At 53.2% G+C, this 14,142-nt stretch overlaps 2 protein-coding genes and 1 long non-coding RNA gene across 6 annotated transcripts in view; 2 read left to right on the top strand and 1 right to left on the bottom strand.

The window, feature by feature from the left end:
• Window positions 1–1,060: 1,060 nt before the first annotated feature.
• Window positions 1,061–14,142, bottom strand: part of TGFB1 (transforming growth factor beta 1) — a 14,509-nt gene continuing 1,427 nt past the window's right edge. Inside the window, exons 2-7 of one of the 2 annotated variants that reach the window (XM_058709650.1) lie at window positions 11,126–11,286; window positions 9,808–9,925; window positions 8,162–8,239; window positions 7,862–8,012; window positions 1,835–1,988; window positions 1,061–1,348 (exon numbers count right to left, since the gene is read on the bottom strand). In XM_058709650.1, coding sequence (XP_058565633.1) covers window positions 1,190–1,348; window positions 1,835–1,988; window positions 7,862–8,012; window positions 8,162–8,239; window positions 9,808–9,925; window positions 11,126–11,286 — 821 coding nt within the window. In that variant the 3' untranslated portion in view covers window positions 1,061–1,189. The remainder of the gene's footprint in view (window positions 1,349–1,834; window positions 1,989–7,861; window positions 8,013–8,161; window positions 8,240–9,807; window positions 9,926–11,125; window positions 11,287–14,142) is intronic. The other variant, XM_058709651.1, reaches the window with a different exon arrangement.
• LOC131500435 (uncharacterized) lies at window positions 7,058–8,655 on the top strand. The gene is made up of 2 exons (XR_009256282.1): window positions 7,058–7,461; window positions 7,581–8,655. It is a non-coding gene; the product is annotated as an uncharacterized LOC131500435 (long non-coding RNA).
• TMEM91 (transmembrane protein 91) overlaps window positions 12,599–14,142 on the top strand; it is a 22,110-nt gene continuing 20,566 nt past the window's right edge. For all 3 annotated transcript variants that reach the window (XM_058709658.1, XM_058709666.1, XM_058709657.1), the window contains exon 1: window positions 12,599–12,843. In XM_058709658.1, the coding sequence (XP_058565641.1) occupies window positions 12,711–12,843 (133 nt within the window). In that variant the 5' untranslated portion in view covers window positions 12,599–12,710. The remainder of the gene's footprint in view (window positions 12,844–14,142) is intronic.

The following is a 14,142-nucleotide window of genomic DNA, read 5'->3' as shown; positions in this document are numbered from 1 at the left end:
CTGTGACTTTGCATACGGTTTTACTGAGCACTGAAACAGCCTTAGGTGATGCTCCAATAAAACTTTATTTACAGACACAGGCAAGTGGGTCAGAACTGGCCTGCGGGCAGCAGTGTGCCAACCCCTGCTCTGCTGGGCTGTGGGGAGAACGCAGGGAGCTCATACACCATACCTGGCACGGGGAATATCATTATTCTCTGGCCTGTGAGTGTTAATGACCTGACTCAGCTCCCAACACCCTTCCCCTTATCCCTCCCTTCCAACCACATTGGCCTTTCCTCCCAGTGTCGCTGGCTCACTCCAAATTCATCCTCAAGACCAGGCTGTGCCTAGGTCTTCCTACCAAGAACACTCTCCCCCAGGGCTCCCCCAGACTGCGCTCTTGACTTCCTTCACGTCCCAAATGCTACCTCCTCCGAGAAACCCTTCCTCCCTCCCCAAATCATCTCTCACTCTGTGCTACTTTCCTGTCTTAGTGCGACTTCCCATATTTGTCTCCACCCCAGGAAGTAGGTTCCTGGTGGGCAGGAACTAGTCCATTAACCTCTCTGGGCTTTGGTTTCCTCATCTTTAAAGTGAGTGTTACCAGGAGTACCCTGGTTAAGCTTCCAACTCTTAAGTTTCAGCTCAGGTCAGGATCTCATAGTTCGTGAGCTCGAGTCCCAAGTGGGGCTCTGCACTGACATCTCGGAGCCTGCTTGGGAGTCTCTCTCCCCCTTCCCCATGCGCGCGCTCACTCGTGCGCGCGCTCTCTCTCTCTCTCTCTCAAAATAAATAAGCAGGAAAAAAAATAGAGTGTTATCAGAGTCCCTGTATCTCAGAGCTTTGTTATGGTGATTAAATGAATTAATCAATAGAAGGCACTTAGAACAGCTCACAAGATGCTCAATAAATAAATCTAGTGTTCACGGGGAGTCCTTGGAACATAAGTGCTCAGCAGGCGTTTGTGGGAGGAAATGAATGGAGACCAGAGGGGACAGATGGAACGGGAATCCAGGGACGTCGAGAACGTCGGGAGACCCCACTCTGGGACCCAACCACACACACACAGAGACCCCAGTTGTCTCTCCACCTTTAATCGACCCCAGAGGGCTCTGGGGCGCGGTGTCCTTAAATACAGCCCGGCGCAGCGGGCGGGGGCGGGGCCGGGCCTGCCGGGTGGGCGGGGCCTGCGGGGCGGGGCGGGGCCTCAGCTGCACTTGCAGGAGCGCACGATCATGTTGGACAGCTGCTCCACCTTGGGCTTGCGGCCCACGTAGTACACGATGGGCAGGGGCTCCAGCGCCTGCGGCACGCAGCAGGGAGCCGCCGACGCGCCCGGGTTGTGCTGGTTGTACAGGGCCAGGACCTGCGGGCGGGGTCAGGGTCGGGGGTCGTGGGCAGGGCGCTCCCACCCCTTCCGCCTCTTCCCCTCTCCCTCTTGTCTCGTCTCAGTCCGTTCCCAGGCTCTACCTCTCTCCCTTTTCCACTCTTGCCTTGTCTTCACAGTCTCTGTCTCCGTGGCAGTGTGTGGACTCCAGGCCTTTCACTGTTCATCCTGTCTCTCGCGTTCCCTCTCCTTCCGTCTCCCGGCCTCCCCGCACCCGGTTGGTCACTCAGGCTCCATGGGTCTCGACATAGACCGCAGACCCCTCTGCGTCTCCCTCTGCGTCAGGTCTCTCTACCGGCTCAGAGCCTGTCTCCTCCCATCTCTGTACCATCCTCTCCGATCCCCCGGGCTCTCTCTACTTCTCATCTGGCTAAGTCCTCTCCGATTTTACCTGTTTGTCTCCCTCCACTCCCTCGGCCCCTGCTCCCCCTAGCCCAACCCCGGCCGGCCCGTGGCCAGACGCACCTTGCTGTACTGCGTGTCCAGGCTCCAGATGTAGGGACAGGGCCCTAGGCAGAAGTTGGCGTGGTAGCCCTTGGGCTCGTGGATCCACTTCCAGCCCAGATCCTTGCGGAAGTCAATATAGAGCTGCCGCACGCAGCAGTTCTTCTCCGTGGAGCTGCGGGGTGGAGGGGGCCGGGTCAGGGGGGCGCGGCGGCTGCTGCTGCTGCTGCTGCTGCTGCTGCGAGGGCAGCCGCACCCCCGGGGTGGGGGGGCACCCTGGTTGCCCCCAGCACAGCGCCCATCTCGGTGATAATAGCAATAACGGTAACAGCAATGATAATCACTAACACTGATAAAGCGTTCTCTTTGGTCAAGCCCCTTGCTAACGGGATTGTAAACATCATTTCACACAAGGCTCCTGACAAGCCTGTAAGAAAGTCAAATGACCGTCCCCCAGCCCTAAGTTCTATGTGTGCAACAAATACTTGTTGAACCAGGACCAACTGCTTGGCTGGGATCTACTGGGGGCTGAGTACAAACGAAACAGACAGGAATCCCTGCCTTCTGGGGCCACATGCTAGAGACTGTCATGTCGAATCTCTGCTCCGAACATGGCTCAAACATGGCTCTGTGTCTCTTGGGGGCAAATGCCCAAGCCCTCAACAGGAACCACAAGGCGCCGCCTGGTCAGCTGATCTCAACTCCCTCCCCACTCTCCCTGACTCCAGACACTAGAACACAGCATCCTCCCTGTTCTTCAAATACAACCCTGCCCCAGGACCTTCGCACTCACTCATCCCTCCTCCTGGCTTGCTATTCCCACAGATATCCACTGTAGTTCTTTTCTTTTCTTCAGTTCATTGAAATGTATGCTCAGATGTCCTTTACGCAGGGAGCCTTAACTCCTAGAACACTGCCTGACGTGCAGCAGGTACTCAATAAATATCAGTTAAAAAAATTAATATCCTCTCCTCAGAGCATCCTTTCTGGACCATCCTACCCAAAGTACCCATCCAAATGATCGTGAATTCCATTCAGTGTGACAGTGGCATTTCAGTTCTGCAAGAAAATATGACAGTGTCTGTATTTGACGTGGGGCAAATCTTAATGCCTGTTGAAGCTGGATGAGAATCCATGGGACTTCATTACATCATATCTTGGTTGCTTTTGTCTACACTTCGAATTTTCCATAATAGAAGAAAATTTTAACCAGAATAGGAAAACTAGTACCCAATATCTATTTTTTTCTTCCCTCTTCTTCTGATTTATTTTCCTTCTTTTTTTTTTTTTAACGTTTATTTATTTATTGGGGGGAGGAAGGGGCAAAGAGAGAGGGAGAGAAAGAATCCCAAGCAGGCTCTGTGCTGTCAACGTAGAGCCTGACAAGGTCTCAATCCTACAAACCAGGAGATCATGACCTGAGCTGAAATCAAGAGTCAGATGCTTAACCAACTGAGCTGTCCAGGTGCCCCTGATTTATTTTCCTTCTAAAATTTATTGCTACCTGGAGCGCCTGGTTGGCTTAGTAGAACATGTGACTCTTGATCTCTAGGTTGTGAGTTCGAGCCTCACATATATTATATATTATTTACTGTGAGAGAGAGCACAAATGGAAGAGGGGCAGAGAGAGAAGGGAGGGAGGGAGGGAGGGAGGGAGAGAGAGAGAGAGAGAGAGAGAGAGAGAGAGAGAGAGTCCCAAGCAGGCTCCATACTGTCAGCACAGAGCCCAAAGCAGGGCTCGAACTGCGAGGTCATGACCTGAGCTGAAATCAAGAGTCAGACACTTAACCGACTGAGCCACCCAGATGCCCCTCTATGTTAGGTTTTTATTTTTTTTTTTTTCTTTTTTTTTTTTTTTTTTAAATTTTTTTTTCAACGTTTTTTATTTATTTTTGGGACAGAGAGAGACAGAGCATGAACGGGGGAGGGGCACAGAGAGAGGGAGACACAGAATCGGAAACAGGCTCCAGGCTCCGAGCCATCAGCCCAGAGCCCGACGCGGGGCTCGAACTCACGGACCGCGAGATCGTGACCTGGCTGAAGTCGGACGCTTAACCGACTGCGCCACCCAGGCGCCCCAGTGTTAGGTTTTTAAAAAACATATTGGAGAATAGTGATGTATAATATTTTACTGCTCTAGACTCATAATCCCTGTCCCATGCTCAGAAGCAAAAGCCAGTCCCTCTCCAGCCCAGGCCCAGGCTCCTGCTTGTCTGGAAAGAACCAGGGTATTTTATGTGCTGGCCTCTGGGGCCAGCCATGGCTGAGCTGGGCAGGGACCTTAGCTAAAAAGCTTGATTCGTGGGAAGCATGAACACTTTATATTCCAGGTTCATATCATGTGAAAGAGATATTCTTCAAAGCTACAGGTACAGTATGATCCAAATTCTGTTTTGCATAAAAGGACTGAAAGGAAATATATTCAAATGTTGATTTTTTTTTATATGTGGTAGTGTGATGGGTGATATCTTTCTGTATTTTCTAAATTCTTGACAGTGGGTATGTGTTACTTTTAGAATAAGAAAGAGAAGAAGGCAAGAAGGGAGTAAGGGAGGGAGGAAGAGAGAGAGAGAGGGAGGAAGAGAGGGAGGGAGGGAAGAAGGGAGGGAGGCAGGAAGGAATATGCAGTGCCCTCTCCACATCCCCCCCCCCCAAAAAAAAACGAACTCTGCAATTGGGGCAAAATAAAAAAATACGGATGTGCATAAGTGTTTCAAACAGACACTGTGTCTGGAAGGAGACACAAATATAATAAAAGTGACTGTCCCTTCTTCAGAGAGGGGTGGGGATCAGAACTGGAGGGTCTCTGACTATTCCTTCTAGGTTTGGCCCATGTGCATGCATTTATCTATTCAAGAAGTAATCAACAGAGAATTAACTGATCTCAAAACCCTATGAGGCAGGCTTTATTATGATTATTCCCATTTGAAGGATGAAGGAACTGAGCCCCAGAGAGGAAAGCACTGCCTGCCCATACACAGCATGTAAGTGTGGAGCTTGGGGACAGGTTCACGGCCAGCTCTGTGCCCCCTGGGAGGCTGGGGCCTCATCTGTCCAGCGCAGCCATGTCAGCTCAAGCACAGCAGGAAGAGGCGATGATACAGCATTTCCTGGGGCAAGACAAGGCCTCTCCAAAAGCCACAGAGAAGGGAGCCAGGAATCTGAGATCCCTGTGAGCTCAGCCTGGTTCCTCCCCAGTCTGGTTGGGCCTCAGTTTCCCCATCTGCCCAATGACATGAGGGATGTTGGATCAAATAAGGTGTTGTTCAGGGTCAAGGAGGCATCAGGAAGTCCAGGACCAGGAAGAGTCCTGAGCTCCTGAAACCACAGGCACATATGTGCGCATTTACTGGCATATTTCTGGGGAAATGTCCTGGCTTTCAGCTTCTCGAGGGGGTCCTAAATTCACAGAAGGGAAAGAACCCCCTGTCCAGAATAATCTTTCACTTCCGGTTCAACTCTGGCTGGGGGTTTTGAGGTCCTAAGATTTGAATAGTCTGTGACCCTGATTACCCACCTGGGACATCCTCCCTGTGGGGTCCCCAGAGCAGCAGAAGCACCATCTGAGAACTTGTGGGGAATGTAAATTCTCCAGGCTCACCAAAAACCTACTGAGTCAGAAACTGAGGGTGGGGCTGGGGCTGGAGGACAGCAGGCCATATTTAACAAGCCTCCAGGTGACTTTGAGGCACTTTCTAACCCATTTATTCAGTGCAAGGCCTCTTGCAAAGCTTTCTTCTTCTTCTTCTTCTTCTTTTTTTTTTAATTAGCTCTCCACCTAACATGGGACTTGAACTCACAACCCTGAGATCAAGAGTCCCACACTCTACTGACTGAGCCACCCAGGTGTCCCTCTTGCAAAGCTCTTGCAGAGCCTCTCTGCCATCCAGTCAGGGCCTGATGGGTAAAAGAAACCCACTTGGGGCCCCAGAACAGAACAGGCTGAAGGCCTCACATTGGATGTTGGGTAAGAGTTCAGGGAGGCTAACTTCCACAATCCCATGTCACGGCCAAGTTCACTGCATCTCTGCCCCTACCCACTTCCTCTCCCGCACTGGATGATTTCAAAGCACATGCCATTCACCATGTCATTTCATCCACAAATATTTCCACATGTATCTCCAAGAAAATCGGGACTATTGTAAAACATAACCACAAGACCATATAAGAAAAATTCTCCATTATTCCTGGATATCATAAAATATCCAATCAGGGTTCACATTTCCCCAACTGTCTCACAAATGTCTTTTTGTTTTTACTAGTCTGCATGAATAAAGACCCAAATAAGGTCTACAGATTGCAATTACTTGATATATATTTTAAGATTCTTTTAGAAATCTACATAATCATCTCTCTACCTCCCTACTTTGCATTGTATTTGTTGAAGAAAGCGGGTCAGATTTCCCACAATCTAATTGTTGCTGACTGCAAGCCCATGGTGTTCTTTAACATGTTCCTCTGTCCCTGTGTTTCTAGAAAATTGGTAGTTGGATCTACCATTTTGTTCAGCTGCAGGTTCACTTTTTGGCACAACTTCTGAGGTGACACTGTGTCCCTCCCTGCGGAGGCTCCCATGGCTGGCTGCCTCCCTCTATATTGTTATCAATAACGTTCATTCATTCGTGGGGTTGCTGGGCTAAGGCTGGGGTTGGTGCTAAGGTTGGAAGCAGAGCTGACTTTCCAGAAGGCGAACAGCATGTAACAAAGCCCAGAGGTACCTCATCCAAACAGTAAGCTGGGGAGGGACAAAGGTCAGATTATCGTTCTAATTCTGCAACATCTAACTCTGTATTTCAACATGCTAAGGAATCCAGCTTTTCAACTTTCTTAGATTGCGATACTCCAGCATCTCAACATTCTAACAATGGCATTTCCAACTTGCTAGGATTCCTGTATTCCAACTCTCCGGTATCTTGTCATTCATGATATCTCAATATCGAATTACAGCATTCCACAATCCTGAGCCCATCACTCAAGAGGTCCAAGCTGCCACCTCTGAAGATCCCAGCTTTCCAAGAGTCTAACATCCCAACACTGAGCCCCAACACTCTAGGATACCAATAATCTGGGTTTCTCCAACCCAAACATTTGTAGATGCCAGCTGTTGTTGTTTTTTAAAATATATTATATATATACATACATATATACAATATATATATTATAGCTTAATATATATATATATGTATACACATATATATATACTTTATTTGAGGAAGAGAGAGAGGGGGAGAGTTGGGGGGAAAAGGGCAGAGGGAGAGAGAGAGAGAGAGGATCCCAAGCATGCTCCATGCTAAGGATGGAGCCCAGTGTGGGACTTGACCCCACAACCCTGGGATCATGACCTGAGCTGAAATCAAGAGTCAGACATTCAACTGACTGAGCCACCCAGGTACCCCAGTTTTTTTGTTTTGTTTTGTTTTGTTTTTTGTGTTTAAGTAGGCTTCATGCCCAGCATGGAGTCCAATGCGGAACTTGAACTCATGACCCTGAGATCAAGACCTGAGTTGAGATCAAGAGTAGGCCACTTAAGCGATTGAGCCACCCTGGTGTCCCGTGAATGCTAGTATTTTAACACAGGCTTCCACCATTCTGAGCCCAATATTCAAGGTCTCCAGTCTGCCAACACTGGAGACTCCAATCTGTCAATGGTATGGGAATCCAACATGGGTAATCTTCCAATCCTCAATTCCCTAATTCTAAGATCCCAACACTCCTTGAGTCCAACATTTTCAGATTCCAGTCATTAACACTGAATTCTATGTCCTAGGATCCCAACGTTCTAGAACCCCAGGCTGACAACATTGAACTTGCTTGGGTCCCTCATTCTACACACTAACACATCAGCAAGAAAGCAAGATGATCTCAACATCCTAGGACTCCACATCCCAGCATCCTAGAACCCAGAGCCCATCCTCTGAGCCCTCCAGGCTGAAGGAGGTGCCAGCCACGCGTAGCACCAGCCAGGTGCCCAACTTGAGCCTTCCCTGGTTGTGCCCAGCCATCACACCACCAGACGAGAATGCCACGGTCAAGGGCTGAAAGGTTCACCTGAAGCAGTAGTTGGTGTCCAGGGCTCGGCGGTGCCGTGAGCTGTGCAGGTGCTGGGCCCTCTCCAGCGGGGTGGCCATGAGGAGCAGAAAAGGCCGGTTCATGCCATGAATGGTGGCCAGGTCACCTCGGCGGCCGGAACTGAACCCTGCTTTGGTTTGGAGTTGTAGGGTGTGGGGGAGACATAGACACACACTCTCAGATGGATGAATGGGGGCAGGGGCAGGGGGAAGAGGACACAAGTGCACACACATGCACACACACGTGGGCATGGGGCCGGGCCAGGGAGATGGGCCTCACCGTTGATGTCCACTTGCAGCGTGTTATCTTTGCTGTCACAGGAACAGTGGGCACTGAGGCGAAAGCCCTCTACTTCCCCTGTGGGAGTGGGGAGTGGGAAGCCAGTGTGAGATGCCAGGTGCTGTTCACACCCCCGCCGTGGGTGGAGCAAACCCAGGGTGGAGGGGGTTTTGGGGCTCCCCCTGTCTCTTCCCCTGCCTGCCCTCTCCCTGCATCCTCCTGCTCTTGGCCTTGCTTCCTCCTTCTCCTCCTTCAGGTCTCCCCTCAAATGTCACCTCCTCCAGGAGGCCCTCCGGGACACATGCCCCTCCCCCACAGTGACATCACTTTATTTTCGCCATAGCACTCACCCTCCTGACATTCGAATTTGGCTATTTGTTTCCCTCATTGTTCTCAGTGGAAAGCAGGATACATGGGGGCAGGGATTCCTGTTTTCTTGCTCCCCGCTGGGCCTAGCCCACAGTCTTAAAAATAAACATCTACTGAGTGCACGCCCCGGGTGCCAGGCCCTGTCCTAAATGCTCTGTGAGCATTATCTCTTCTGATCTTCGCCAGAGGTCCCAATTTAATAGGCACGGAAGCCAAGACCCACAGAGGGCAGATGATGTGCCCCAAGTGGGAAAAGGTAGGGATGGGGTGCACACCCACAGAGCAGCTGTGGGAGAAAGGCTTCTTGAACAAATGAGTGAATGATTTTCTAAGCTCCTACTAGGTGCTGGGCCCTGTGCTGGGTGATCTAGACTCTGCAGTGACCGAGACAGGCCTTTGTCCAGCGGCCCCGGGCCCCTGCCTTTCAACACCTGGCCGATCCACCACTTATCCCTTAAGTCTCTATACTATCACCTTCCCCCAGGAAGCCCTCCCAGACCCTCTAGGATGGGTCCCAGCAGCACTCGGGGCCTCCCCACCCTGCCACTGCTCCTTCAGGTCATCACTGCCACCTAGGGCTTTGGCAAGACTTTGTAGATGTCCAGAGTTGCCCCATGAAGGCAGCATCTAGAGTTGTCTTAGTTACCACTGTGTCCCCAGCATCACCGCACACACAGGGCGGGGCTCAGAGCAGGCACCCGTTGGCATTTGTTGAGGGGAGGCATGAACAAAAGGGAGATCAGGAAGGGGGATGTGGGTGTGGTGGACTCAGGTCAAACACAGTCCTCTTACAGACAGATCGGCTGTGTCACGCTCTCCCTGGACTCAGGGTGTGCCTTGAACACTCTTGCCTCTCCTTCTTTCCCCGACGGGTTCCACTCAACCCTCAAATATCAGCTCTGATGTCCCCTCCTCCAGGAAGCCCTCCCTGACCCCAAGCTGGGTCAGCCATCTCCTCTGGGGTCCCTATTCCAGCCCTACCCAATCTGGGTCATTACCATCCAGTTTTCAGGTCTCTCCCCATCTCCTCCACCCCAAGAATGGACTATGGGCTCCGTGAGGGCAAGGGTGGGGCTGTTTGGGTCACTGCTGTGTCCCCAGCATCACCCACCACCCGGCAGGTGCTCAGGAAATGGATTAGGCATTATCACTCAGGTCTGAGGTCTAGGAGGAAGGCCACGTCTTGGCTGGGACATGGGGTCCCAGCTGCTAGGCAGGACAAACAAAGGGCTCTATCCCACTACAAAATAGGGGCGGGGCAAACAAGTGGTCCTTACCTCCATGGCTCAGCCACTGCCGCACCACTCCAGTGACATCAAAGGACAGCCATTCCGGCGTGTCACTGGGCGCCAGCAGCCGGTTGCTGAGGTAGCGCCAGGAATTATTGCTGTATTTCTGGGGGGAGATGAATTGGGGGGAGACAGTGGGTTAGATGCGGTTCCCCACCCCCAAATACACTGACTGCACCCCCACTCCTGCTCCACCAAACAGGCTGCCAGAGAGTCCCTCAGACAGTCCCCTCCCAGACATCCACGCTGTGGGGCCCTGCAGGAACAACCCCCACCCCACCGCCGGAGCGGCCTTGGGAGGAGAGGAGAGAGAGCCCCAGGCCGGGGATCAAGGCACCTGGACGGCTCAGCCTCTGCTCTGAGTCCCTGTGGGGCCCCTCCGCGGCCTGAGTTCCCTCACTGGTGAAATGCCAGGCCCCTTTCAGCTCAGACAGTCCACCATGCTGAGATCCTCCTGGGACATCCTGGGGTCCCCTGAGCATACAATTCTGCAAATCTGACACCCTGAATTCTGAGAGTCTGTAACTTTCTAGGGGCTTATGTTAGAAGTCATTCCATACCCCAAGAACGACCCATTCAATGAACCTGAGAAATTCTGAGAGACTGATGTTCTAGACACCCAGGAGTCTGGCACGCCCCAAACCCAGATGCTGCAGAGGTCTGATGCCCGTGTGCAACGATCCTCTGGGGCCGGGCAGAATACTCCAGACACTGGCAGCGTGCAGCTGAATTCTCTAGACTCCCAAGGAATTGACCACAGACACACTTCCTTTGTTGTAACAGTCTACCACCTACCATTAAACCCAATGTCCCACATGATGTGGATTCCAGGTCGCGTAATCTTCTAGACTCCAGCCCTCCCAGAGGCCCCAGTCTTCCTGGAGACTAACTCTTCTAGAACAGAACTATCCAAAGGAACTTTCTAGGATGCTGGAAGTGTCCTTTATCTGCGGCATCCAAAATAGCAGCCACTAACCACTACGGAGCACTCAAAATATGGCCAGTGAGACTGAGGGGTTGAATTTTTTTTCTTTCAGTCAACTTAAATGGCCACGTGTGGCCAGTGGTCCTGGACAACTGTACTGGACAGAACGGCTGGAGAGCCTGCAACCTTTCAAGATTCTGGCCTCCTGAGTGTTTAGTATCCTAGGGTGCTAGGAGCCTGAAAGTTCTAAAGGGCCCCATGATTCCATGGCCCGCACGCCCCCATCCTGCCGAGTCTGTCTGTGTGGACCTTGCAGCCACCAGCCGTCCAGCTGCCCACCTCGGCCCCAGTGCAGCCCACCTCTGGGGCCCGGGCCCCCACCTGGTACAGCTCCACGTGCTGCTCCGCCTTTAACTTGAGCCTCAGCAGGCGCAACTCTGCCCGGGAGAGCAAGACGGGCTCGGGCACTGCTTCTCGGAGCTCCGACGTGTTAAAGAGCATATATATGCTGTGCGGGGTACGCTGGACTTTCTCATAGATTTCTAGGCGGGAGGAGCAGAGAGGAGGGAGGTCAGGGGGTTTGGCAAGGGCGGAGGGAGCTAGCACACCCCAAGTCTAAGAGCGTGGGCTCCCGGTGCTGACGACCCTGGGTTAGAACCCGATTCTGACATTTTTTAGCGGTGTGACCTTGGGAGAGTGGCTCTCCCTCTCTGGATTTGTTTCGCCCTCTGTAAAATGGGGTCTGAGCCACACTTGTCTCCTGTCATCTGTAAAGCGTCCACTCAGTACACAGCCCTAAGAGGGGCTGCTGTGCTCGCTCAGGCGCCCCCAGTACTTGAAGCCTCAAAGGCAAATTGAATGGCAGGAGTAGGATGGAGGGAGCAGCCTTCCAGCTCTGTGACTTTGGGCAAGTCACATTCCTTCCCACAGCCTCGCTTTCGGGGCTATTCTTTGGGAAATGACAACCCCACCAAACTCCCTAACTGCCCACCAGGCTCTCCTAACTGAAGCACTGTGTGACTTTGGGCAAGCGAATTCCACTCTCTGTGTCAGATTCTCAACTGTAAAAGGAGGACCGGCTGCAAGATTATATAGTGTGCAACGAGTGAGCTGGTGCGGTAAAGCAGGCAGCAGTCTGCACACCCGGGCTGTGCTAACGTGTATGTTAAAGAGTGCTCACTATTTGCCAGGGGCTATGCACCACACTTTACAAGGGCTAAGACATTTAAACCTCTCAACAACCTCATGAGGAAAAGACAATTATTGTACCCATTTTATAGATGGGGAAACAGGTCATTTGCCCCATGGTGACATAGGTAAGGAGCTACAGAGCTGGGATTCAAACTCAGGCGGTCTGGTCCCAAAGACTACTCTTAACCCCAAGGCCATGCAGTCTCCCTGCTACTGTGACATTATTATTACTACGAATTACTCTTACTATTACTAATTGCTTCCTGCCTTCTCTCCCTCAGCTGGTTAGACAAGGCAAAGTTCATTCTAGGTAGGAATGGCTTTGGTGGGGGGAGGAAGAAAAATGGGAAGAGTGCGTTCTAGTCTAGGAAAAGTTTGGGATGAGCAGGCAGGCCATGACCTGGGATACATCCTTTAAGGCCTCTGCAGTAGGGGTGCAGAAATGGTGGAGACAGGATCTGATGAGAAAGGAGAGGCAACTCCTTCCATGGGCCCCCTGCCCCTACTCCTCCCCACGCTAGCCAGGCCAGCCCGGGGCCCCCACAAAGAAGCCCTATCTTGACCCAGGGGTTACTCAGCAAACCCCAAAGGAAGTGTAGTGCAGGGGTGGAGGGTGGGAGGACGGGTGGAGACAGATACAGAGGAAGAAAGGAAGGGCAGGACCGGTCAGAGGGAGGGATGGAGAGACCACAGAGACAGGGAGACTCGAGGAGTAGGGCGAGATGGAAAAAGAGGGAGAAAGAGGGAAGAGACTGTTCAGACCCATGCATGGGATATGGGAGACACACACGGGAAGAGAGATATAGGGTTTGGGGGCAAGATGGAGCCAGACTGGGAGGGGAGAAGAGGACTGAAGGTACCAGCGGTAGAGAAATCTCTACAACGAAGGCGAAACGACCACAGAAAAGGTGAGCCTGAAATGTGGGTGGGGAGGGGCGTCACCTGGCCGGGCACGCATGCGTGGCCCAATGACCACAGGTGCACGGCCCAAGACAGAAAATGAAAACAGGGGGGGCTGCCCCAAACCTCCGAGCCACGCGGAACCCCTGGGTCCCCGCGTGGGCGCCGAGGGGCCGGGCCCAGCAGCAGCCCCGCCCCAGAATGGGGTGAAGAGGGCGGGAGGCGCCGCAGCCGCGAGGGCGGGGACCCGACCTGCCCCGTCTCGCCCCAGGCTCCGCGCGCGATCCCCGCCCCCCGGGCAAGGAAAAGGAAGGGAGGGCGGGCTAGGCGGCCGGACGCTGGGGTTTCCCCAGCCTCCCGGAGAGGAACTGGGACTCTGGGGTCCAGACTCTCCCAGTTCAGCTCTGCGGGGTCCTCCCCCCCCTTTCCGGGAGGGCAGGCTCCTCCCTCCGCGCGTGGCACCCACGTGGGGCTCCCTCACCCCGACCCGCTCGGTTTTCTCACCCCGATCTTGCAGAGTCTCACCCACCCACCTCTCCCTCTAGGGCTCGACTCCTCACTCAGCCCGCTTCCTCCCCTCCCGCGGCGTGGGGGGCTCACTGCTCCCAGAACGGCACTGTTTATGTCTCCCCTCCACTCCCTCCCCGTCCCCCTTTCTCATGCCTGTCTCCCCTCTCTCTAAACCCCTTCCCACCACCCACTATTCTAGGTTTCTTGGGGGCTCGCTTCCCGCGCTGGGCTTCCTCCTCTCACGTCCATATGCCAAATACTCGGGGCACCTCGCGCGCATCCCCGACGCCCCCCTGGGGGTCTCCGCTGCTCTCCTGCTCGTACCTCCCCCCACCCCAAGACCTCGGGTCCCCTTCTTCCCCGCATTTATCATCCTCCTCTCTGTGGGCCCTCCCCCAATCCCGCGTGTTTTTCGCGCTCGCTGCAAGTGGATCCACTGTCCACTTTCCCGATACCTCCGGAGTTCGCTTCACCTAGTTTTTCTGTCCTTCTTGAATTTTCTCGCCTCGTGCCCCTGAGCTTTGGGTCAGCTTTCCCCACTGCCTCCCCTCTCTCAGATGCTGGGGTCTTCGCTTCTCCCAAAGCGGGCTCCCTCTCTCTATGCAGCCCTCACCCCACGACCCCCACATTCTAGTGTACTGTGAAGAAAGAAGTCTTTCTACCCCTTCACCCCCCAGTTGCTTCTCTCCCTCTAGGGGACTGCCCCCCCCCCCCACGATCCCGCAGGTTCCCGTCGCTCTCTAGAAGCCCACTTCTCTCCCTATCTCCTGCCCTTCAAGGCCAGATACCTGAGGGGT

This window comes from Neofelis nebulosa, chromosome 17, assembly GCF_028018385.1.
Source record: "Neofelis nebulosa isolate mNeoNeb1 chromosome 17, mNeoNeb1.pri, whole genome shotgun sequence".
NCBI classification, from domain to species: domain Eukaryota; kingdom Metazoa; phylum Chordata; class Mammalia; order Carnivora; family Felidae; genus Neofelis; species Neofelis nebulosa.
Note: the sequence above shows the minus strand (reverse complement) of the source record. Positions and strands in the feature narration are given on the sequence as shown.